General features: G+C 44.2%; 1 protein-coding gene across 4 annotated transcripts in view; it reads right to left on the reverse strand.

Annotated features, from left to right (window-relative positions):
* The window catches only part of LOC136576279 (queuosine 5'-phosphate N-glycosylase/hydrolase-like), a 45,228-nt gene that overhangs the window by 7,520 nt on the left and 14,120 nt on the right, over positions 1 to 23,588 (reverse strand). The window contains exons 1-2 of one of the 4 annotated variants that reach the window (XM_066575450.1): positions 9,791 to 9,858; positions 7,939 to 8,289 (exon numbers count right to left, since the gene is read on the reverse strand). In XM_066575450.1, coding sequence (XP_066431547.1) covers positions 7,939 to 8,275 — 337 coding nt within the window. In that variant the 5' untranslated portion in view covers positions 8,276 to 8,289; positions 9,791 to 9,858. The other 3 variants (XM_066575451.1, XM_066575449.1, XM_066575452.1) reach the window with 3 other exon arrangements.

A 23,588-nucleotide genomic window follows, 5' to 3' on the forward strand; every position in this document is an offset into this window, starting at 1 on the left:
ACTGTCTGACGTCTAAAGACATTCTGATTGAAGGCTGTACAGCTCCAATGTCGGAAGACGTCCGGCAGGGTATTCTTATTGTAGATTACTGGCCGCTCTGTTGTCCAGGGCCTCCTTGGCATATCACATACTGTAGTACTGGCTCTAGCCAGCAGATGGTGCCATTGTATAATGGTAGAAAGAGAAGCCCCCTAGGAAATGCTGAAGCCAAAATTGGATTGCAAAGGGTTAAACCTATTCTGAAAAAAAGACAGTAGAAAAAAAGAAATGATAAAGTCACATTCTCTACCACAGACTCAGATGGGAATATGATATGGTGCAGACAAGAAGATATCCAAATAGACACAAAAAACTGTGAATAACAATGTCATTGTCCTAACCCCCCTTTGTCTAACAGCCTATCAAAACATAAACAAGTTCATAAGGTTGCTCACGGTGAAAAAACATTAAGACCCAGCAAGATCAGGGGAGGGGGGGGGGGGGGGGGGGTGTTACAGCCTGGAAAAGAATAGCATTAAATGAGTTCAGTGGTAAATCCTTCAGTGAAACCATGACATTATTGGATCTCGTGGATCTAGAAAGAGAAAGCCAGCAGCAATATCTCAATGGGGAAAATATAACCAAAGTGGACTTCCATATCCCCAATCCGGGATTTTATCCATTAGCCTCAAGAACACAGCACATGGATGACTTTCAACATAGAGAAAGAGCTAACCAAGTCAAAAAATGAGCGAACATCGTTCAAGAAGGACAATCTCCCTACAAAGAAAAAATCTAATGTCCAATAAAAATCTCGTGGTGAAGAAATCGGACGGGGGGGGTGGGGGTGTTTTGATGGATGGTGACTTGTATACGATGTAGATCAGAAAGATACTAGATGATCCCAAGGTGTATAGACAAATTAAAAAGAATCCATTGCAAGAGAGTTGAAAAGATTGTTACCTGTAGGGGTGCAGTTAGGGGTTCTTAATGAGGAGGAAGAATCGTTCCTCTGTCCCACACCCCCACCAATGGCCATATTCCATGGCCTTCCCAAAATTACAACGGTTTTTCCACCCCTCCCTATGCGCCCCATAGTTGCAGGGATCGATTCACCCTGTGAACGTCCTAGTTCGTGGGTGGATTGGTCCCTACAACCATTAGTCCAAAGGGTCCCAGGATTTCTGAGGGTCAGTTAAAATGTCATCCAACAGTTACAACACATCAATGGAAAAGGAATTCTAAATGGTTATTGTGTGATGTCAAAGACCTTTATTCTAGCGTACCTCACCATGCGGCCTTTAGAGGCAGTGCATTATCATTCATCTACTTTGGGTTGTTACAGTAATGAATTGAAGGAATTTATTATTATGGCTGTTGAATTTTTATTAAAACATAACATTTTTTCTTTTGCAGGTCTCTGGGGCCCCGATGGGCTTCACATTTTCTCCTTCTATTGCTAACCTTACCATGAGTTGGTGGGAGAGTTTTTTCATTTTTCAGCATAATAATCCTTTTGTTGGCCACATGGTGTGGTATGCTAGATGTATTGATGACATAATCATTATGGGGAACAATGAGACAGTCTTGGGTTCCGTTGGTATAAAGATCTCGGATTTCATAAAATACATCAGTGATAATCAGATTAATTTACAGTTCACTGTAACAGAAGGTGAGAAGGAGGTACCTTTTCTGGACTTGGTTCTAAGGCCTCATGTCCACGGGCAAAAGAAGCGGATTTTAACTCTTCTCCCACACGCGGATCCGCACCCCATAGAGATGCATTGACCATCCGCGGGTAGATAAATACCCACGGATGGTCAATAAAAGGGATTTTAAAAAAAATGGAGCATGAAAAAAATCTGGACCATGCTCCATTTTCGTGCGGGTCTCCCGCGGGCTTCTATTGAAGCCTATGGAAGCTGTCCGGATCCGCGGGAGACCTAAAATAGGAATTTAAAAGAATTAACTCACCCGCAGCAGACCGGGAAGGTCTTCTCTTCCTCACGGCCGGATCTTTCTTGCTTCGGCTCGGCGGATGTGCCTGGCGCATGCGCGCGGCACGTCGGAGACGTGCCGCTGGCGTGACAAGTTCATCCGCCGGCCGAAAAAGAAGATCCGGCCGTGAGGAAGGGAAGACCTTCCCGGTCCGCTGCAGGTGAGTTGATTCTTTTAAATTCCTATTTTAAGCGCTCATGTCCGCGGGGCAGGAGGGACCCGCTGCAGATTCTACATGTAGAATACGTAGCGGGCCTGATTTTCCCCGTGGACATGAGACCTAAACGATTAGAGATGAGCGAGCATACTTGTTGAGGACAAATACTTGAGCGAGTATCGTCCTTTCAAGTATCTTGCCTGCCCGTCTGCAAAGATTCGGGTGCCCGCGGGGATCGGGGGGCGGCCGGGGAGAGCAGGGGGGGAACAGGGGGGAGATCTCTCTCCCCACCACTCCCGCCGCTCACTCCCGCAACCCACCGCTCACCCCCGCCGGCACCCGAATGTTTGCATACGAGCAGGCAGATACTCGAAAAGGACGATACTCGCTCGAGTATTGTCCCTTAACGAGTATGCTCGCTCATCTCTAGTAACGCTATAACTGAAAAAAATCAATACTAAAATGTTTAGGGAAGAATCAGCTGGCAACACAGTGTTGCATGCTCGGAGTACACACCCCAAACATATCAGAAGAGCAATCCCCACAGGTGAAGAGCCTGTTCTACTAATTCAATATATGAGGAGGCAAAAACTGAAATAAAGGAAAGATTATGCAATAGAGCTTATAATTAGAGATGAGCGAGCATACTCGCTAAGGACAATTACTCGATCGAGCATTGTCCTTAGCGAGTATCTCCCCGCTCGGCAGAGAAGGTTCGGGTGCCGGCGCGGGTGACAGGTGAGTTGCGGCAGTCAGCAGGGGGGAGCCGGGGGGAGAGAGAGGGAGAGAGAGATCTCCCCTCCGTTCCTCCCCACTCTCCTTCGCCGCCGGCAGCCGAATCTTTACTCCCAAGCGGTAAGGTACTCGCTAAGGGCAATGCTCACTCGAGCAATTGCCCTCAGCGAGCATGATCACTCATCACTAGTTATAATAGATCAAGCTTGGATAAAATATGAGAGAAAGTGGACAATGTTAAGAGAGATACACTACTAGAGGATAAGAAGGAGATTGATAGAAAAAGAAGTGGTGGCTTGGTGTTGTCCACAACATATAGTAGAGGTTTTTACAAACTCAAGAAAACTTTCTATAACTTTTTACCGATCCTTAGGCAGGATAACATCATTAATAATATCCTAGATGAGGGGATAAGGTTTGTGGCTAAAAGAAGCAAAAATTTGGGAGCTATGTTATCCCTTAGCGTGTATCTTTCAGCCAAAAAGAGAACCCCACTGGCTAAAAAATAAAGGATTCTACAAATGTGGCAATTCTAGGTGCAGTGTTTGTCACCTCGCCACTAAAAAAACTAAATTCATGGATAGCAAAGAAACAAAAGAATACACTATAAGCAGCTACATCAACTGTGATGCGGTTAATGCCATTTACATGATTACGTGCACAGAATGCAAGTTAAACTATGTAGGCTGCACAACACGCAAAATTAGAACACGTATAGCAGAGCACGTTCGGAACATCAAAAATGCCAACAGTAATAGTTCGGGAGCAGTCAGGCACTTTCTGGAAATGCACTCTGGTAAATTGGATTTTTTTGTGTACCATGGTATTGAAAAAGTATCGAATTTAAGAAGAGGTAATGTAAGCCAAGAACAGGTTCTAAAAAGGCATTTTGGATACTTACACTTGCCACAAGGTTCCCGGAAGGTTTAAACCTGAAATCAGATCTCCTTTATCCCTTTCCCGATCCAGGACGTACATTTACGTCCTGGAGCGTCAGGGTATGTATGCAGAGAGGTCGCGGGGCGATCTCTCTTCATACAGCGTGGGCGTCAGCTGTTTACTACAGCTGACAACCGCGGGCAATAGCCGCGATTGGCCATTCGGACGATCGTGGCTATTAACCTTTTAAATGCTGCTGTCAATTCTGAGAGCGGCATTTAAAGCCCCTGAACGATGTTCGGGGTCCGGTTCGGCCCCCCTGCGGTGAGATCGGGGGAGCCGTGCAAGCTTCTGAAAGGCCCCAGGGCTGCCTTGGGAGACTGCCTATCAAAATGCACTATGACGTAATGCTATAGCATTACGTCATACTGCAGGAGTGATCAAAGTATTGCATATTGTTGTCCCCCAGGGGGACTTAAAAGTAAAAAAAATAAATAAATAAAGTTTTTTTAATTGTAAAAAAAAAAGTTATAAAAGTTTAAATCACCCCCCTTATGCCATATCTATAATTAAAAAGTCTAAATAAAAAAATAAAAATACGTATTTGGTATAGCCGCGTCTGTAAAAGTCTGATCTATCAAAGTAGCGCATTATTTTCCCCCGCACGGTGAACATCGTCCGAAAAAAAAATAAAGAACGCCAGAAATGTACTTTCAGTCACCCTGTATCCCAGAAAAGCAATAAAAAGCAATAAAAAGCAAATAAGAAGTCGTATGTATTCCGAATTATTACTAATGGAAACTACAGGACATCCCGCAAAAAATGAGCAATCGCTGAACTACTTTGACAGAAAAATAAAAAAGTTATTGCGCCCACAATATGACCGCAGAAAATAATTGAAAAAAATTAAATGTCTTTGAAAAAAAAAAAAAGAGTAGTATTCCAAAAAAACTATACAAGTTTGGTATCATAGTAATCATACTGACCCATAGAATAAAGTTATCATGTAGTTTTTGTTGCAGTTTGTGTGCCGTAGAAACAGGACACACTGAAAGATGGCAGAATGTCAAGTATTTTTTCATTTTACTCCACTTAGATCTTTGTAAAAGTTTTTCAGTACATTATATGGTACAACAAATAGCACCATTGAACAATACAACTCGTCCCGCAAAAAACAGGCCCTCATACAGCGAAGTCGATGGATAAATAAAGGAGTTATGATTTTTTAAGTGGGGGGGGGGGGAGGGAGGAAAAAACGAAAATGGAAAAAAAAGGGCCGCGTCATTAAGGGGTTAAATTGTTGAATTTTTTTTTTGCTATTCAATAGATGTGAGGGTATGATATGTATCTATAATAACTAAAAGTTGATTGGGTTATAAGAATGGGTTTGAAACATGTATTTCCCTCCCCTGGGTGCAACCATTTTTATGCCGTCGCACTACTTATCTTCTGTTCTTTATCTTGAAATATTATTATGGCTATAAGCTTATTATTGGACTTGTAAGCTCTTAAAAAGAAATGTATGCACCTTCAGATTCAGCGGTCAGCGCCTTCCGTATGGTTTGATGGGAAGAAACCAATGGTTGGTGCTTGGAACTGCTGAGATATTAGGGGTTAACGTCACAGATGTTTTTAATGAAAGCACGTTTTTAAGATTGGTCTACAGATTTCAGTGTTGAGATGAACACGGTTCCAGTGTGAACTGAAACGCTTTCTCTACATATTTCTGTGATCAAGCACAATTTTTAATAATAAAACAGGAATTTTGCACACAAGGTTGTATTCCTGATCTTTAGGATGTATCTCTTAGGGCGAGCACCCACTGGCGTTTGCGTTGTTAGTGCGTGAAAAACGCAGCGATTTCGCATCTACGCGTTTGCGTTTTTCGCTGCGTTTTTTTTGCGCAAAACGCGGAGAATGTCTCATCCTAAAACGTTGCATAGCGTTTCTCTACCAACACACCCTACAGCACCTGTGAAGAATGCCCGCCCTTCCACAGTCTTCAGTAATGTTGTCTGCAAAAACGCCACGCGGCGCGTGCGAATTCCGTTGCGTTGCGTTTTTTCCGGGAGCATTGAAAACCATGGGAGAAGTTAGATTAAAAAAAGGAGCCAGAGTGTAAGGACAGCTGCGATGCGATTTTGCGGGGCGGGGCGATTTTAAAAACGCCAGTGGACATGAGCACACTTTATCTCTATGCCTGTGCAGGAAAAACGCAAAACGCAGGTAAAAAAACGCCAGTGGGTGCTCGCCCTTAAGTGAAATAAAACTTCCCTGAAAAAAAGACCTAGTACTTCTTTTGGGGCAAAAAGTTATATAAAACAGGGTCTTATTTCCGGGGAAAACACGGTAGGAGTTTTTAGGTAATTTTTAGCACAGTGTTATTTAAATAATTCGTAGCCAGAACCGCTCGGTTGCAGCCTGAAATTATGGAGCTCTTTATGCAATAAGCATACAGTGTCAGGCCTCACAGCCCGCGTCCATGCAGGCTACTGAAGTTATAACTATTTAAAGTACAAAGGCCTACTATATTTTTCTCTCTAAATGATGCCTACATGAGATATTAGTCACACGGGCGTTTTTTCACGCGATTTGCGGATCGCATGACGGATGCGCATCCGCAAATCACGTGACGGGTGTGCGCAAGTCGCCCGCAAATCACCCGAAAATCTGCTCCTAGCCGCGTTTCATTAGAAACGGGCCGGAGCTGTCCAGCGCATTGCATTCAATGGAGACGGCAATATAGCCGGCTCCATTTAAAGCAATGCGCTGCGGGCGAGCCCAGGATGAATTGTCGGGAAGGGCTTAAATATATAAGCCCTTCCCTGCAATTCATCCTAAAATGTGTAAAAATAAAAAATATACATACTCACCTTCTCCCGGCAGCCGGAGCTCCGCGCGGCCGTCCTGCAGTGGGTGTGAAGGGGGTGTGAGTCAGACCTGCCCCCTGATTGGCTCAGCGCTGAGCCAATCAGAGGCATGTCTCACTCACACCCATTCATGAATTCATGAATGGATGTGAGTCAGACCTGCCCCTGATTGGCTCAGCGCTGAGAGGCAGCAGTCACTCACTCAGGGCTGTGACCAATCAGAGGCAGATCATTCAGCAGGCAGGGATTTTAAAGCCCTGCCGGCTGAATAGTGCGGAGAAGCAGTTCAGGAGAACTGACAGCGGCCGCGGCTGGACTCCGGCTGCAGCGGAAAGGTGAGTATACAATTTTTTTTTATTTTAACACATTTTAGGATGAATTGCAGGGAAGGCCTTATATTTTTAAGCCCTTCCCGACAATTCATCCCGCGCACGCCGGCAACCCATTGCTTTCAATGGAGCGGCTGTATTGCCGGCTCCATTGAATTCAATGGGCAAACATCGTTCTTCTCTGTCACAGCTGTTACAGCTGTGGCAGAGAAGAATGATTTGTCTTCTATATGTTCTCAATGGGGTCGGCGCTGCTGCCGCCGGCCCCATTGAGCGCATATAGAGAAGAGAACAGGAATCGCAGATCGCAGATAGGTGCGATCTTGATTTCTGTTCTATAATTTATCGGACGAGCGCATAAAAAGCGCTCATGTGTCCGATACCATTGCAAAGCAATGGTTTTATAAAATCGCCGGACGCATGCGCATGCGCAAATTGCAGCAAAAAACGCCCGTCTGACTAAGGCCTCAATGGGGGGTTTCTAGAGATGAGCGAGTATACTCGCAAAGGGCAATTAGCGAGCGAGCATTGCCCTTAGCGAGTACCTGCCCGCTCGGAAGAAAAGATTCGTGTGCTGGCGGGGAGATCTCTCTCTCCCTCTCCCCCCGCTCCCTCCCACAACTCACCGCTCCACCACGCCGGCAGCCGAATCTTTGCTCCCGAGAGGGCAGGTACTCGCTAAGGGCAATGCTCGATCGAGTAATTGCCCTTACCGAGTATGCTCGCTCATCTCTAGTGTTTTCGTTTTGAATAGATTGATGATAAACAGTCACTTTTGGAAGATCACTTGTTCTTTCCAGCTTCTTCTCTAGTGCCCTACCAGTCAGTAGAGACGTGGAAATAATACACCACCATCATTTTGTTGTAAGATGAGAGTTTTTGCAATTAGCACAAAAAAAAACTGAAATCTTCCCGATGCTCTTCTACAGCTGAAATGCGGGAATGCCATAGAAAGCCTAGGAGATATGACTATCTATGCCAGCATACTAACCTTCATCCAAGGCACGGTTTATGGCAGCACAGAATGACCAGTAGCCGCTATACTCCTTTCCTTTGTACTTGACTAAGTACTTCTTATCTTGATTTTCTGACCAGAAGGAGAAGTTCAAAGTGTCTGCAAAAAACACCCAATTGACGGCATCTTCCCCGGAGCCCTGTGGGTTTAATTCATGAAGGAATTTCCATCCTTTCAAGGTGAGCTCCTTGCGATCAATCATCTGAAAGAGCTTCTCGGCGAGTGAGCAGACCCCCTCCATGTCCACAGACACGTCCTTGCTGTTCTCCGTGATGAACTTGCCAGTAGCTCTGGGTGGGAGTGGAGCCGCCATTCTGCCGAACTATCCTGGTATGAGAGTAAACCATCAATATCAATATTTGAGTAACAGTCCCATTTGCGCAAATATACACATTATAGTTGTAGCATTAACCCCTTCCCGCCCTATTACGCAAGGGTATGTCAAGGCAGGCTGGTACTTCGCACAAAATGACGTACCCTTACGTCATCGGGATAGCGCGAGATCATGACTGACAGTAGCTCTGCCATGCCTTATCACAGCGATCATAGGTACAGTGTAGTAAGTCCCTCCGAGGGACTCAAATAGTGTAAAAAAAAAAAAAAAAAAAGAAAAGAAAAATGTAAAAAAAAAAAAAAAAGTAAAAAACTTTTTTTGTGCTTTTTCTAATATTAGCATAAAAAAGGTAAATAAAATTTTAAACCCCACATATTTGGTATTGACACGTCCGTAATGACGTGTACAAAAAGTTGAACATGCTTTTTATTTTGTACGGCAAAAAGCGTAAAAAACAACGCTAACAAACAGAGGCAAAATACTAATTTTTAGTATTAGCAAAAAAATGCAATAAAAGTGATCAAAAAAGCCGTACATTCCCCAAAATGGTACCAATAAAAACTACAGCTCATCTCGCAAAAATTAAGCCCTTATAGAGCTCCATACATAGAAAAATCAAAAGGTTACAGGACTTTGAATGCAACTATAGAGAAAAAAAAAAGATTTCCAAAAAAAAGGGGTTTTATTGCAAAAAAGTGTAAAAACCTAAAAAAAATATAAGAATTTTGGTATCAATGTAACCATACCGACCCGCAGAAAAAAATTAGTGAGTCATTTATGCTGCATGATTAACGCTGTAAAAAAAAAATCTATGGCAGAATTGATGCGTTTTCTCTCCCTGTTATCATAAAAAAAATAAAAGTTTTACGATATAGTCTATGTACCTAAACGTGGCACCGATAAAAACTACAGTTCGCCACGCAAAAAACAAGCCCTTATAAGGCCGCGGCGACGAAAAAATAAAAAGGTTATGGCTTTTGAAAAATGGAGATGGAAAAATACCAAAAATCGCTTGGTCCTCCCTTAATTGCCGGGAATACAGGGGGGTAAGAAAACTGGCAATATGAATTCTGTGATGGAGAAGGGCAACGACCACTAAGCTTATATTTACTTAAATCCTTCACTTGGTGGTTTTGGTAGGGTTTGCTTAACGCACTTACGAAAATGACACAAGAAAAGTCTCAAAAACGACAGCATTTTTTGGTAAAAACAGCATGGTTTGGTGCAATTACGAACAATCTAAACCAATCAAGTATTTATGGCATATCCTATGCATTGATATACCATAAATGTTTATGATGGAAATCCTTCTTTAAGTCATACCTGTAACTAACTAAAGTCAATGTTATGCATGCTACCACATAGGGTATATAAAATACAAAAAAACTGGAAAAATAAATGCAAGAAGCCAAATACTTAAAGAACAGCCCATACACGGGATGCACCAACTCCTGTCCTTACAGCGAGGTCACAGCAAACTGAACTCAGACTTACCTTGTTCTCTGCAAGGAATACTGTATATATAAGCAGGAATGTTACGGAAGCTGCAGATGTCACATGGGATTGCACAATATAATGACTCTGCAAAAACTAATGAGCATTATTACATCTAAGAACGGAACATGAACGAACATGTTGATAAAAAGAGAGAGAAGTTCAGACTTGTTTTCGAGTAACTCATATCTCCAAAACAAGAAGCCCCCGCCGTTTCAGATTTGGATTTAACTTGATTCTATCTGCTGAAACAATGTAGGATTATATCAAAAGGTGCCATCCAGTAAGTTCGGCTGTTCACACATAGTGCTTTGTGGTATATTGGCTGCTGTGATTAATTAAAATGTAGCTGAGTTTCCCAAAAATTTTCAAAAACAGCCCAGGCCCTCGTTAGCTGCAGCTTTGCACCTAGTTTGAGCTCTATCAAATACAGAAAATCCTTGCTAGATATTTAGAGGACCGGCTATATTTCTATCCATATGTTAGGTCCGTAGACCAAAAAGACGCGGGGCTGGAAACAGGAGTGCCTGAGATTTAAAGGGGTTGTCCCGCGCCGAAACGGTTTTTTTTTTTTTTAAACCCCCCCCCCCCGTTCGGCGCGAGACAACCCCGATGCAGGGGTTAAAAAAACCACCCGCACAGCGCTTACCTGAATCCCGGCGGTCCGGCGTCTTCATACTCACCTGCTGAAGATGGCCGCCGGGATCCTCTGTCTCCATGGACCGCAGGGCTTCTGTGCGGTCCATTGCCGATTCCAGCCTCCTGATTGGCTGGAATCGGCACGTGACGGGGCGGAGCTACACAGAGCCCCATTCAGAAAAGAAGAAGACCCGGACTGCGCAAGCGCGGCTAATTTGGCCATCGGAGGGCGAAAATTAGTCGGCACCATGGAGACGAGGATGCCAGCAACGGAGCAGGTAAGTATAAAACTTTTTATAACTTCTGCATGGCTCATAATTAATGCACAATGTACATTACAAAGTGCATTATTATGGCCATGCAGAAGTGTATAGACCCACTTGCTGCCTCGGGACAACCCCTTTAATCAATGGGTGAAAAATTTCAGACCTGGATGGAAACCAAGGTCCCACCTCCACAGTATTAGAGATACCAAATGGAGCCCAACTGATTCTCACATACCAATATAGGTGGAGAAATAAAAACTATAGCCCCTACTTTAAGAAGGGGATGTGTTTGAGTGGAATATGTTAATGAGTTCGCCCTATTCGTACATACACAGTTTCAGGATTCAGACTGACAGAGGGAATTGATTGAAGATCTGGCATCACTGTACCAGGAATGTGTTGGTGCCAACTCTGCTATAGAGGGGAAACCTACGAAGACTCTAGATCCATTTGATGGTCCGGAAGTAACTAGATCTGTGGAATCAATTTGGTGAATTCCTGAATCACAATAGATCGAGTCTCTCTGGCTACATGACCTCTCGGTAGGAGGCTCTATAAGTTTGAGGTGTAACTGTACTAGAGCACTTTGAGGGTCTGTGTGTGATTGTCAGCATCTGAATGTCTGCCCCTCTGTTGCATATAGTAGTTAGCAGTGTCTCCATGTCCCTGTTACTAGAGAAGCCAAATGCCTAACAACAGACAGTGGATTGCATAGGTTCCTAAAAGGGAGGATCCCAGTGGCAGCCACTTCCAACTTGACTGTCAGTGATAAAAGAAAAATGTTTTATGCAAGTACATTACAAGAATCAAGATACACACATAGGCTGTCAGATAAGCATGCGTTGCATGGAAAGTTAGTGTCCATTTAAGGAAAAAAAGCGCAAAACTGCAGGAAAGCTATCTCACATGCAGTTTTTCTGTTTCTATGATCTGTAATAGTGGTGCAAGTTTCTGCTGCCCCTTATCTAATTGTTCAAATAGAACAAGGTGCAAATAAGAGGTTATACGTTACATAGCTCATTGGCCCACAGCCATCTCTTCTGACTCTTCCATACACATGCATGCTTGGCCAAACATTCATATGTTCTGAATAGGGAGAGAGGAGTAAGGATCCATTTAGACAAGCCGATTTATTGTTTGAAGGAGCCAACGATGTGAGCGTTCGCTCAGGCAGCCGGTTTATACTGGCAGATACATCTTTGGCTCGTTCATATTTGCCTTATAAGTGAGAACGACTGAAAGTCTGCTATTTAAACTGAACGAGCCAACAATGATTTGTATGCCTGCATAAAACGAATGAAAAGTGAACAAATTTGAACGATTCAGCGATTATTCTGAATGATAAATAATCATTCAGTAAGTCCCACCGAAATCGTCGGGTTTGGCCGATATATGTCTAATGCTTATGGCCAATTTGACTCCATTCTATAAACAGTGCTTATAAAGCAACACCTATGCGTCATTAAAGGGGTTGTCTCATGAAATCAAGTGGGGTCATACACTTCTGTATGGCCATATTAATGCACTTTGTAATATACATCGTGCATTAAATATGAGCCATACAGAAGTTATTCACTTACCTGTTCCGTTGCTAGCGTCCCCGTCGCCATGGATCCGTCTAAAATCGCCGTCTTCTGGCGATTTTAGACGCACTTGTGCTGTGCGGTTTTCTGTGCGGTGAATGGGGCCGCTAGTGCCGGAGAGCTGGTCCTCGTAGCTCCGCCCCATCACATGTGCTGATTCCAGCCAATCAGGAGGCTGGAATCGGCAATGGACCGCACAGAGCCCATGGTGCACCATGGGAGAAGACCCGCGGTGCATCGTGGGTGAAGATCCTGGCGGCCATCTTAGTAAGGTAAGGAAGAAGTCGCCGCAGCGCGGGGATTCGGGTAAGTACTAAACTTTTTTTTTAACACATGCATTGGGTTTGTCTCACGCCGAACGGGGGGCCTATTGAAAAAAAAAAAAAAACCCGTTTCGGCGTGAGACAACCCCTTTAAGAGTAATAAATAGAGATGAGTGAGCGTACTTGGTAAGGACAGATACTCGAGCGAGTATCATCCTTACCGAGTACCTGCCTGCTCGCCAGCAAAGATTTGGGTGCCGGCGGGTGAGCGGTATGATGCGGGAGTGAGCAGGAGGGAGCTGGGGGGAGAGAGATCTACCCCCCGTTCCTCCCCGCTCTCCCCCGCCAGCACCCGAATCTTTGCGAGCGAGCAGGCAGGTACTCGGTAAGGACGTTAGTCGCTCGAGTACCTGTCCTTACTGAGTACGCTTGCTCATCTCTAGTAATAAACCGTTATTGCTTTCATTATGAAGAAGCTGGGGGTCACAGACATGGACGTTGTCCTACTGATTATGTAGAGATACTGACAATCATTTCCGCAGAGTCCGCTGTGCATTGACCTGACGTTTATTCTAGGTTTACTATACTGGTTATGACTTTTTTTTTGGTTACTGTTGTTTTAATTCGTAAGCTTAGCTTTACACGACAATCTACAGGCGAATTTCTACATGCCCGTTTACTAGTCTCCTCATCATTATGTGCACAGGCAATTACTGGGACATGACCAAAGTTGCACATAGGTGTAAAGATGTGGTCACAACCTATTAAGAACATTCTTACATTTACGATACGTCAGAGGTGTAACTTGAAGCTTCTGGGCCCCAATGCAAAACCTGGAACGGGACCCCCAACTATAATGCATTATTCATAGTACTGGGCTCCCTATATGGAGAAGAGAGGCCTTATGGGCCCCCTAAGGCTCATTGGCCCGGGTGCAACCGCATCCCCTGCATCCTCTATAATTACGCCCCTGCGATACGTATATATTTACAATGATCCCTTCCTTACGTTAGCTGCACAGCACAGGGTCTTTCCTAATAAAGTACATCATAAAGTTCCCTTCTAGCAAAAATCCCATCATGCACCACCAGGTTTGTTGGGAGCTGTAGTTTTATAGAAACAGGAATTGACAGCAAAGAAGACCACATGGTCCATCCAGTCTGCCCTTATTTCTCCCTTATATAGATATATACGCATCCTACACATGCCTGCATTCATTTATTGTTGGTTTCCCAACCACGTCTGCTGGAAAAGTGTCCCATGCATCTACTACTGTCTCAGTTAAAATATTTTCTAACATTACTTCTGATCTTCCTCCAACTAATCTTAGACCGCGTCCCCTTGTTCTAAGCCGGGTTCCCACTTGGCCGCACCGAAAAGCTGTGAGATTTCTGCGGGAGAGCCGCAGCTTCAAAACCCACGGCACTTCGCTGCAGGTTTTGGAGCGGTTCAGCCACCGGCATTCCGGTGGCTTTCTCTCTCCATAGAGAGGAGTGAGGCCGCAACAGAAAAAAAAAAGAATTGACATGCTGCGGCTGACAATTCCGCATCGCCAGTTCCTCCCGGCTTTGTGGTGACGGATTGGCCGCCCCGTGTGGACAAGATTTTTGCAAAATCTCGTCCACATGGCTGGCTAATCCCGGGATTAGGAGCTGTGGGCCGATCTGCAGCACAGAAATTCAGCACAGAATTTCCGCAGCAAATCCGTCCCTAGTGTTTAACTTCCTAATAAAACCACTTCCTTCTTGAACCTTATTTATACCTTTAACATATGTAAAAGGTTTCCATCATGTCCTTCTTCTCCGATCTCTCCTCCAGTAACATATATAAAGGTTTCTATCACATCCCTCCTCTCCCCTCATCAACCCCTGGAACATACATGTGCCACCTCTCCTTTCCTCCAGGCTTTCCCTAAGTCTTCCCTAATAAGTTTTGTTCTTGAGACCTTCCACCATTTTTGTAGCCTGTTTTTGTACTTGTTCTATTTTATCAATGTCTTTCTGTAGATGAGGTCTCCAGAACTGACCACAGTACCAGATGTGCCCTCACCACAGCTTTCTACAGCAGGATCACAATCTCCCTCTTTCCACTGGTTAAACCTCTAGCTATGCAGCCAAATATCCTGCTTGCTTTCTTTACAAGACCAAATCAATGTACAAAGTTTTGATGCGGATTCCACCATATGAACATACCCTTAGATTATTTTTTTGCTGTTGTTTGTCACCTTAGTTTGCTGCAATATTTGTAATGTTTTGTGGAAATGATACAAAAGTAGCTCATATAACAATACCCTTGGGGTGCCTTTACACACACTGGATTATTCTACAATACTTTACGGAATATTCTGCTGGGTGGAAAAATCTGCACCAAAATGTTTAACATAATTATCTTGAGGCAAACTTAAAAATGGTTTAATTCTGTCCACAATTCAGCACCAAAATCAGCATTTAGATATGCAGATTTCGGTGTGGATTTAGGCAGCGCAATATTCCAGTGTGTGAAAGCGCCTATATTGCTGCCCCCTCGGCTGTTTCCGTATCCTCTGGCGAGGTGGTTGGGATGCGGCTCCGGTTTCTCATCCCAGATGGGAATACCCCTTTACAGGCTGTGCTGATCTGGATTACGGTTTTCTCCAGCAGGTTTCGGGGTATTTTGTAGCTTCCGAATTGTATCGTGTGCACACATCGTGGAGCAAATTAGACACAAGCTATCAGCCTCATATCCAAAATGGCTCTCTGCCCAGAAACAGCCAGACAGCCCCTTTTATTGTAAAGCATAACATGGGCGGGCAACAGGTTACATCAGTAACATATAGGATTCTCATTTGTCGGATCATATAGAATCCCCCCCTCCTTCCTGCCCACCTTCTCTCAAGTCCAATGTATAAGCAAGTCTTTGTCTCACAAACATGTGCTCGAATCTGAAACTGAAAGTAGATATCTCTTTGTTCAAGAAGATTCTGTGTGGGGGATGGGGAGGACTGGGAGAACACTCTGGATAAACTCAAGCAATAACATATAACACTGTGATTTAACTCTTTCCTTATGCAGCAGAGTTTCACATTAGGCTGAAGTCACAAAACACACATAATACGTCTAGTGCAAATCGATAGACATTTTATACTAATTAATTATCATGTCTACTACAATCCCCCCTTAAAATGTCTATTCTTTAACTCTCTATCTAATTTTCACAGTTCTCTGCGCGTGAGCCTATAACTGGAGCGCGTTGAAGGTTCGTTTTAGAGTCTTCAAGGGGGTGTAGGACTTGTCCACTCCTTCTGGGGATGCATCCAGCAAACTCATGGTGGGAGCAGCTTTTCCAGCATCAGTTTCACAGGTCTCTCTGACACAGGGGATAACACAGCAGACTAGAACAGAAAAGGTAACCATCAGTTCACATACAACAGCGACGCCCGTCCGTGCCAGGATCCTTTACCACCCGCTCATCCATGGCGAGTGCTGGTCCCAAAAGTTAGCTCTTTTTAGTAAGTGCGGTCAGCTTCTTAATGGCAACTGCGTCTTTACCCACGGGTCACGTGTCGTCTAGGATGTTGGTACAACAAGTCTCCCCTATCATCTTACAGACACTCCCCTTTTTTGCTAAAGTCATATCTAAGGTCATTCTATTTTGTCATAGTCGAGGTAGGTCCTATTGGTCGACTAGTCCCTATAAGGCGTCTCTAGTATAATTTATAAACCACTGTTAATTATAATAAAACATAATAAATCCAATCAACGTTTATTTACCATAATGATCAGGAAAATGGACTCGAATCTAGTTTCAACTTGGTCTCTAATTTTTTTCTAAAACTTGTCAGGTACCCCCCTTGGCTATCCTATGACGTCAATGTATACGTGTAGATCAAAACTACCACCAGGGGTCTCTCTTCTCGCTCTAGTATAATGTTACAATACTAGTAGCGTGCATAGGTATGCACGGCGTGGGACTCCCTAATCTTCACCCACACCAATGTCCCTCCTGGAGATAGTCCTAATGGTGAACACATCCAGGTCGCCTCACCCTGACCCTACACTACCTAGTGACAAGACTGGAAGGAACCGCCGTACCTATGCAGAAAACAAGGATAGACCAACATGACAGGATAACCACAAAACACAGACTGAGTTGGATCGAGATAAAGTAACTATTGGGGGTAACCTCATTATCCTCAATGCTGTCTGACAGGATGTGGAGGAGCATAAGGGCTTTACTAAGGCACACTCCCCTGTCCAATTACCCTCCAGGCGGGTCCTCTACCTCATGTCTCCACAAAGCCAGTAAACATCTCCTAAGGACTGGACCTGATTCTGCATCCATTCCCCTCCTATCGTACTGTAGGAGGAGCAATACCCGTTGGTGAGTTCCCCAAAAATCTCCCTCCACCCTGCCTATTTGCCTGGCAGGTGTAGTTTCCAGGGTAGTCAGTAATACACTCTCTGGAACAAAACACTTAAGTAGTTATAGAGTATTCCTTCTTCCACTTCTCACGGACAGTGTAATTAGCGGAAATGTTCGTGAAGAGACTAATAAACCACTCTTCAGCATTTACAGGGAGATTTAGGGAGACCATCCCCGAGTGTAGTCGGGCACTACCGCACACGCAACAGTTAGACTTGTTGCTCCTGTTAGCATTGTACCTCATCAACTCCAATCAGAGATTCTGGTCAGAGTATCCAGTCGCTACTGTCAAGGTGTCCTCAAAGGTAGGGTCGGCTATGATCATCATGTTCGTCAAGGTCTTTATCTTACGGCGGAGGGGGTTAATTATGGGCACGGGACTAAGTGAAGACTTCCATTCGGGTGCATCTACCATATCCCTTATTTTAAACTTCCCTAAGGGATCTGTCCTCCCGTACCGGTATGTCCCCAGACTATAAGTCCCTCCGTCCCCCGGGCTTGGATCTCCCATGGTTAATGTAAAAACCGCATTAAAACCAAGCAGCATACTAAGTTCAGCCTTCCAATACCTGCTGTCCTTATTATTTTCAAGGAGGGTTATACGACTAATTAGGGATTTCCCGATCCTATCTTTCTTATTTAAGGCACTTCGCGGTTTATAGGACCAGTCTGTTCCTGTGTTCCATCCCACTAATCCCCAATAACGGCAGTCTTCTCCCCAGACGTTATCAGTGGCGCGAACATATTGTATTCCCCAGGTATGTAAGTCATATAACCAACTGGACTGAGCTAAATCTGGCCTGCGGTGGGATCTTGCGCCTAGACACGGGACCACAGTACAATAGTCGAAGGAATATGCGGCTACTTGAGCATCGGACGAGTTATACTAGAAGGTAACCATACCCCCATATTCTTCCGACTAAGGATTCCAGTTGCCACCCTCCTCTCTCACTAGCCCTAACAAGAGTAATGTCTTTGGCACAACTAAGACTGGTCTCCCGGATCTGAAGCTTTCTTACAGTATGAAGCATGGATCCATGTAAGTCTTTCGGCTAGTTTCGCAGCTGTGGCAGTAGTCAGAAGCACCTGGTAGGGGCCATCAAATCGGGGCTCAAGAGGGTGCTTCCTGAGGAACTTCTTGACGCACACCCAATCCCCAGGCTGCAAGATATGTGTCCCAGTGTCTGCCTCTGAGTCTGGAAGAGAACACCTGTGCATAGGCTTTGGTTAGTTCTTTAACAACGGAAATCACATACTTAGTCAACACATCAGATTGCAATTGTAACTACTGAGGATAGTAACGTCCTAGCCTTGGGGCTAGCCCAAACAATCTCGTAGGGAGATAATGCATGATCTCCCCTGGGTTCATATCTAACACTGTATAAGGCTATTGGATGACAGTCTTTCCAAAGTGGCGTCATTTTTAAGTATCTTACTTTTTAGCGTGCCACTACGTCTCTCCACCTTTCCACTACACTAAAGGTGGTACAGTATGTAAAAGGCCTGGGATACACCCAGAGCAGACATGACATGTTACATTCACCTGCGAAGTTTATACCTCTGTCTGACTCTGAGTCACTTCTGGTACCCCATATTCACAGTTTACCTCGTTCATGAGCCTCTTTGCAGTTACCTACTTGTTTGCCTTGGTAACAGGGTCAGTCAATTTGCAATCCCTGAAATGGGTAGAGTGGTCCAGGCAAGTGTGGTGTGGCAAATTTACTTCTGCCCTGACTTACCCATGGCATAGATCATGCTAAACTGGACAAATGATGCAGCAGCTACAGAGAACCTAGAAGTCGCCCGTCCTCTTTCAAGCGTCGACATCATTGCTGCTTTACTAGGTGGGTCTTTCCGTCCATCAGCTGGGCCATCATGGGATACAGGAACTGTGGTGGGCAAGTGCTGTTGACTGTTCACCACACGCTGTCCTGTTTCTGCTGCTCCCATATTAGTCCATTTATTCTTTCTTTCCTTGCTGGCTTGTAACTGTAAAAGTCTTTAGCATATCAAAGTCCAAATTTTTGTCAATGTCCAAAGTTTTTTACCACTGACTCATGCTGTCAGTATCTTTCTTCTTTCTTCCACGGCTTGAGGGCCGCTGCCTTTGCTATGCTGTCAGCGAGGGTGTCGTCTCTCGCCTCTCCAGTGTAGGAATCAGTGCGAACTCTCAACTTTGTCAGGTAGAAGTAGGGCCCTCCATGAGACTCTGTACCGCTGCACCATTCTCAATTGGTTGTCCTGCTAAGGTAAAAACTGTCTGGCCTTCCATATTGGGCCGTAATAATGAGCTATGCCAAATGCATACCAGGAGTCAGTGTAAAGGGTTGCCGGTCTTACCTCTCGCCACTCTACTCGCCTCAGTGAGGGCCTTCAATTCCGCTTCTTGTACTGTGACATGCGGAGGCAGAGCTTCTGCTTCTAGGACATCTTGTTGTGTGACCAGTGCATATCCGATATGGAGTCATCAATCCTCACCCTGGTACCATCTGCAAAAAGCTCAACATATGCATTATCAACAGGGGTTTTGGTAACTGTTTGCATACCTGCAGTTTCTTACTGTATTAGTACTAAATAATCGTGCTGATGTTCTATTTCACACGGCTCGGAACCTTGTAGCACAAAATCATTTATTTCCTTTTTATCTTATTTCATTTATTTATTTATTTTAAACCCAATAGCTGATCTACAACACCTAGATCATCTATGACCCAGATCACCTATGCCTCCCCCCTTTTGAACCGGAATACTCAATGGAAAAAAAAAAAAGAGTAATTGCGTCCAAACTAGTAAACCAAGAGGCACAAAAACAAGCACTTTGTAGGTCAAGGTGACATTGTATGCAGCGAAGTCTGAGCGAAAATCGCCTTACAAAAAATTTTTTTCCTTTCAGGTCGCAGTTAGCATTTTTTTAACACAAGGGGGCGCAACACAAGTAAAATTTTACGTCACCCAGTGTAATAGTATTTCAGGGAACGTCCAGGTTTAACTTTCACTCTCCTGTCGGAATATAATTATAGCTTCAGTGTAGACTGACACTAGAATATACAAAAGACTTAAGGAAAAACTAAAGAATACGGATGAATTAACATCCTACTCTGGTCAATTCAGTCCCTCTTTCTGCACATAAAAAGTAAAATTACTTCACCAAATTGCGTGAAAAAGTTTGCTGGGTGACTATAGGGAAATTATTCCATCTGTAGGAGCCTTCCATAACATCATCTGTCTGAGTATCCATTGGAGAAGTGGGCAGTGGAAAACAGAGCCCCTGGGAACATGAGAGAGCGTCCCCTGTCATGTATTCCTGGTCTCTGCCCCCAATGCATCAACTCCAATCTTCCATGCACTATAAACCAGCTCAGTCATCTACTATGTCCCAAGCTGCATCTTCACAAAGGTTTGTTTCCCTGAACTTATCACACATCCAAAGTGGCCACATCTTGGAGTGTAACAAAGTCCGGTCAAACAAGACCTTACTTCAGACAATCATGATGTTAGCACTGTGGCATTGGGGAATGTAGGCCTCCCAAGTGCAGAAAAATGGCCACCAGAGGCAGAAAGGGGCGGGGCTACAGATCTCCCAGGTGAGGCAAAATGGCTGCCGGAGGAAGGGGCGGGGCCAGGGGCAGCAGCACTTCCAGGTGAGGCAAAATGGCCGCTGGAGGAGGAAGGGGCGGGGCCAGGTCCTGTCCCGGATGGGGAGGGACCGGAAGTAGCATCACACACCCTGAAAGTGAGCACATGGGGGGGGAAGTGCTGCAGAGTCACACTATGTGGGGTTGTAAACATTGCAAGCGCGGCCGCCATTACAGGGAGGGGCTGTAGTCAACACAAAGGCATTACATTGTTCATTAGCAATACACATACCCCACTACATGCTTTCCCCTCTTGAATCTCTTAACTACGTTATACCAAAAAACTAGCTAAAAACGCCTTTCTTTCTGCTGGGCTTCCTGCTCATCTTCTGAAAAACTTTCTACAATCTATCTTACCATATTCATTTCTGCTTATCTGTCCATAACCTGACATTTCTTTCTGCAACTTTTCCTGGTCCTTTCCCATTGTTCAGTAAACTCTGCTCCCTTCCCTTCAGCAACCAAATCACAAGCTCTATGACCTTTGTCCTTGCTAACTTTGTTCCCCATTCTCTAAACAACCTGCGTCTATGCCTAACCTTCTCAATCTGCTCAACTCTATTCTATTCAAAGTTTCTGGACACAGTAGTGTTTCTCTTGTAAAATCTGCTTTCTTCAAATCCTTCCAATATAACCTCTCTTTCCCACTCAGGTCACAATGCACATTAATTCTACAAAACACAGGGAAAGACAAAGGAAACAGAAAGGGTTAATTGAGAAATGCTCTCAGTGGCTTAACTTCAGTCCACTCTCTTATCAGCACCCATCCCCCCTGATAATAAACACTGCACATTCTTTCTATAATACCAAACAGACGGGATTACTGGAGAATACCCACAACGGCTCAAGGTATATATCTCATCTACCTTTATATCAACCCAAGGTATATATCTCATCTACCTTTATATCAACCCACCGTCTACTAGTAATCCCGAAGAGCACTCCTTGTACACGGTCTAGACAGGACATTTTAGCTATACACAGAGACTGACTATTATTTTCAATGACCAAGAGTTTCTGGAGTTAGCCGTCACAAAGCACGGCTATATTCCCGCGTATATACCTTTTCACATATGAGAACATAACACGCTCAATCATAAAATGTAAATATGCGTATCATAAATTTTCCTAACCTCACACTAGTTTACCTAGGAGGAAGTGTCTCTCGGCGTGCTCCCCCAGACTTAAACAGCCGAGTCCGCCCTTCTGACACATTAACCCTCACAGAATTTATCTCTTGGTCTTCTATACTCAATTTTTAACCGTCTCAGACATAGCAGCCACAGCATACAAAATACCCCTTAAGCAGGTTAAAACAGTGGTCTTTTTTCCGAGTAAGAAAGAACTATATTACCTGCCTTTCATTGATTTATCACTCTGGATCAGGAACAGACAGAAAAGCAGTCAGAATTCAGCTCACATCGGTAGAATTACATAAAGCAATCTTACCGTGTTCTGTAGATTTTCGGGCCCCTGAGTTCTGCATGCTATCTGCCAATCTCTGTATTTTTCCAGAATGAAAGAAATCAAAATCTCTTAACTCGGTCCACCCAGGAACGCCACTGATCTGGATTACGGTTTTCTCCAGCAGGTTTCGGGGTATTTTGTAGCTTCCGAATTGTATCGTGTTCACACATCGTGGAGCAAATTAGACACAAGCTATCAGCCTCATATCCAAAATGGCTCTCTGCCCAGAAACAGCCAGACAGCCCCTTTTATTGTAAAGCATAACATGGGCGGGCAACAGGTTACATCAGTAACATATAGGATTCTCATTTGTCGGATCATATAGAATCCCCCCCTCCTTCCTGCCCACCTTCTCTCAAGTCCAATGTATAAGCAAGTCTTTGTCTCACAAACATGTGCTCGAATCTGAAACTGAAAGTAGATATCTCTTTGTTCAAGAAGATTCTGTGTGGGGGATGGGGAGGACTGGGAGAACACTCTGGATAAACTCAAGCAATAACATATAACACTGTGATTTAACTCTTTCCTTATGCAGCAGAGTTTCACATTAGGCTGAAGTCACAAAACACACATAATACGTCTAGTGCAAATCGATAGACATTTTATACTAATTAATTATCATGTCTACTACAGTGCTGCTAACATATTAGTTCCAGATACCACCGGACACCTTCAGGGGTCTTATATTCATGCCTTGATGGGTCATGGCTGTTTCGGCAGCAAGAGGGCCATCTACATAATATTAAAGGGGTTGTCTCGCGGCGGCTGGAACGGCACACGTCATGGGGCGGAGCTACGCGATGATGCGTACAAGGGGGCGGAGCCAAAACGCCGATGCTTCCAAGACCAGCCGAAGGGAGAAGATGCATCTGCGCAAGCGCGTCTAAAAAAGCAAGAAGACACCGAAGTTAGACGGAACCATGGCAACGGGGACGCTAGCAACGGAGCAGGTAAGTGAATAACTTCTGTATGGCTCATATTTAATGCACAATGTACATTACAAAGTGCATTAATATGGCCATACAGAAGTGTATGACCCCACTTGCTGCCGCGAGACAACCCCTTTAAGCGGTTGGTTTTCATGTTAAGACTGAAAGGTGTATATACACAAATATGGAAGTCATCTCAAGAGATAGTCTACTCGACTAGATGTCCAAACATGACAAAGGCAATATTACACAACAGTACAATACATAATCTCCAGTTATAAGAAACTGTACAAGTCTAAGACATGCTCAGACAAGTCTCATTTATACAAGAACGTGTTTTAAGGTTTTACAATCCTTTTTCAGACACCATTTCACAATTTACATATATAACAATTTTTCAAAGGCTTAAAAGGGCCACTTCAGTGATTTCCCCCCCCCACTAATTATGTGGCTATCCCCCCCAGTATATATATGGGGGCTAGTGTTACCTGGAGAGCTCAGTTAGGCCTTATTCAGACTGCTATATTTCACTAGTATTTCACTGAATGTATTTCAGATCTGAATCCCCTATGGTTCTACTGAACTCAACGTACAGCATTATCGATCCCTATACTA

Source organism: Eleutherodactylus coqui, chromosome 8, assembly GCF_035609145.1.
Source record: "Eleutherodactylus coqui strain aEleCoq1 chromosome 8, aEleCoq1.hap1, whole genome shotgun sequence".
NCBI lineage: Eukaryota > Metazoa > Chordata > Amphibia > Anura > Eleutherodactylidae > Eleutherodactylus > Eleutherodactylus coqui.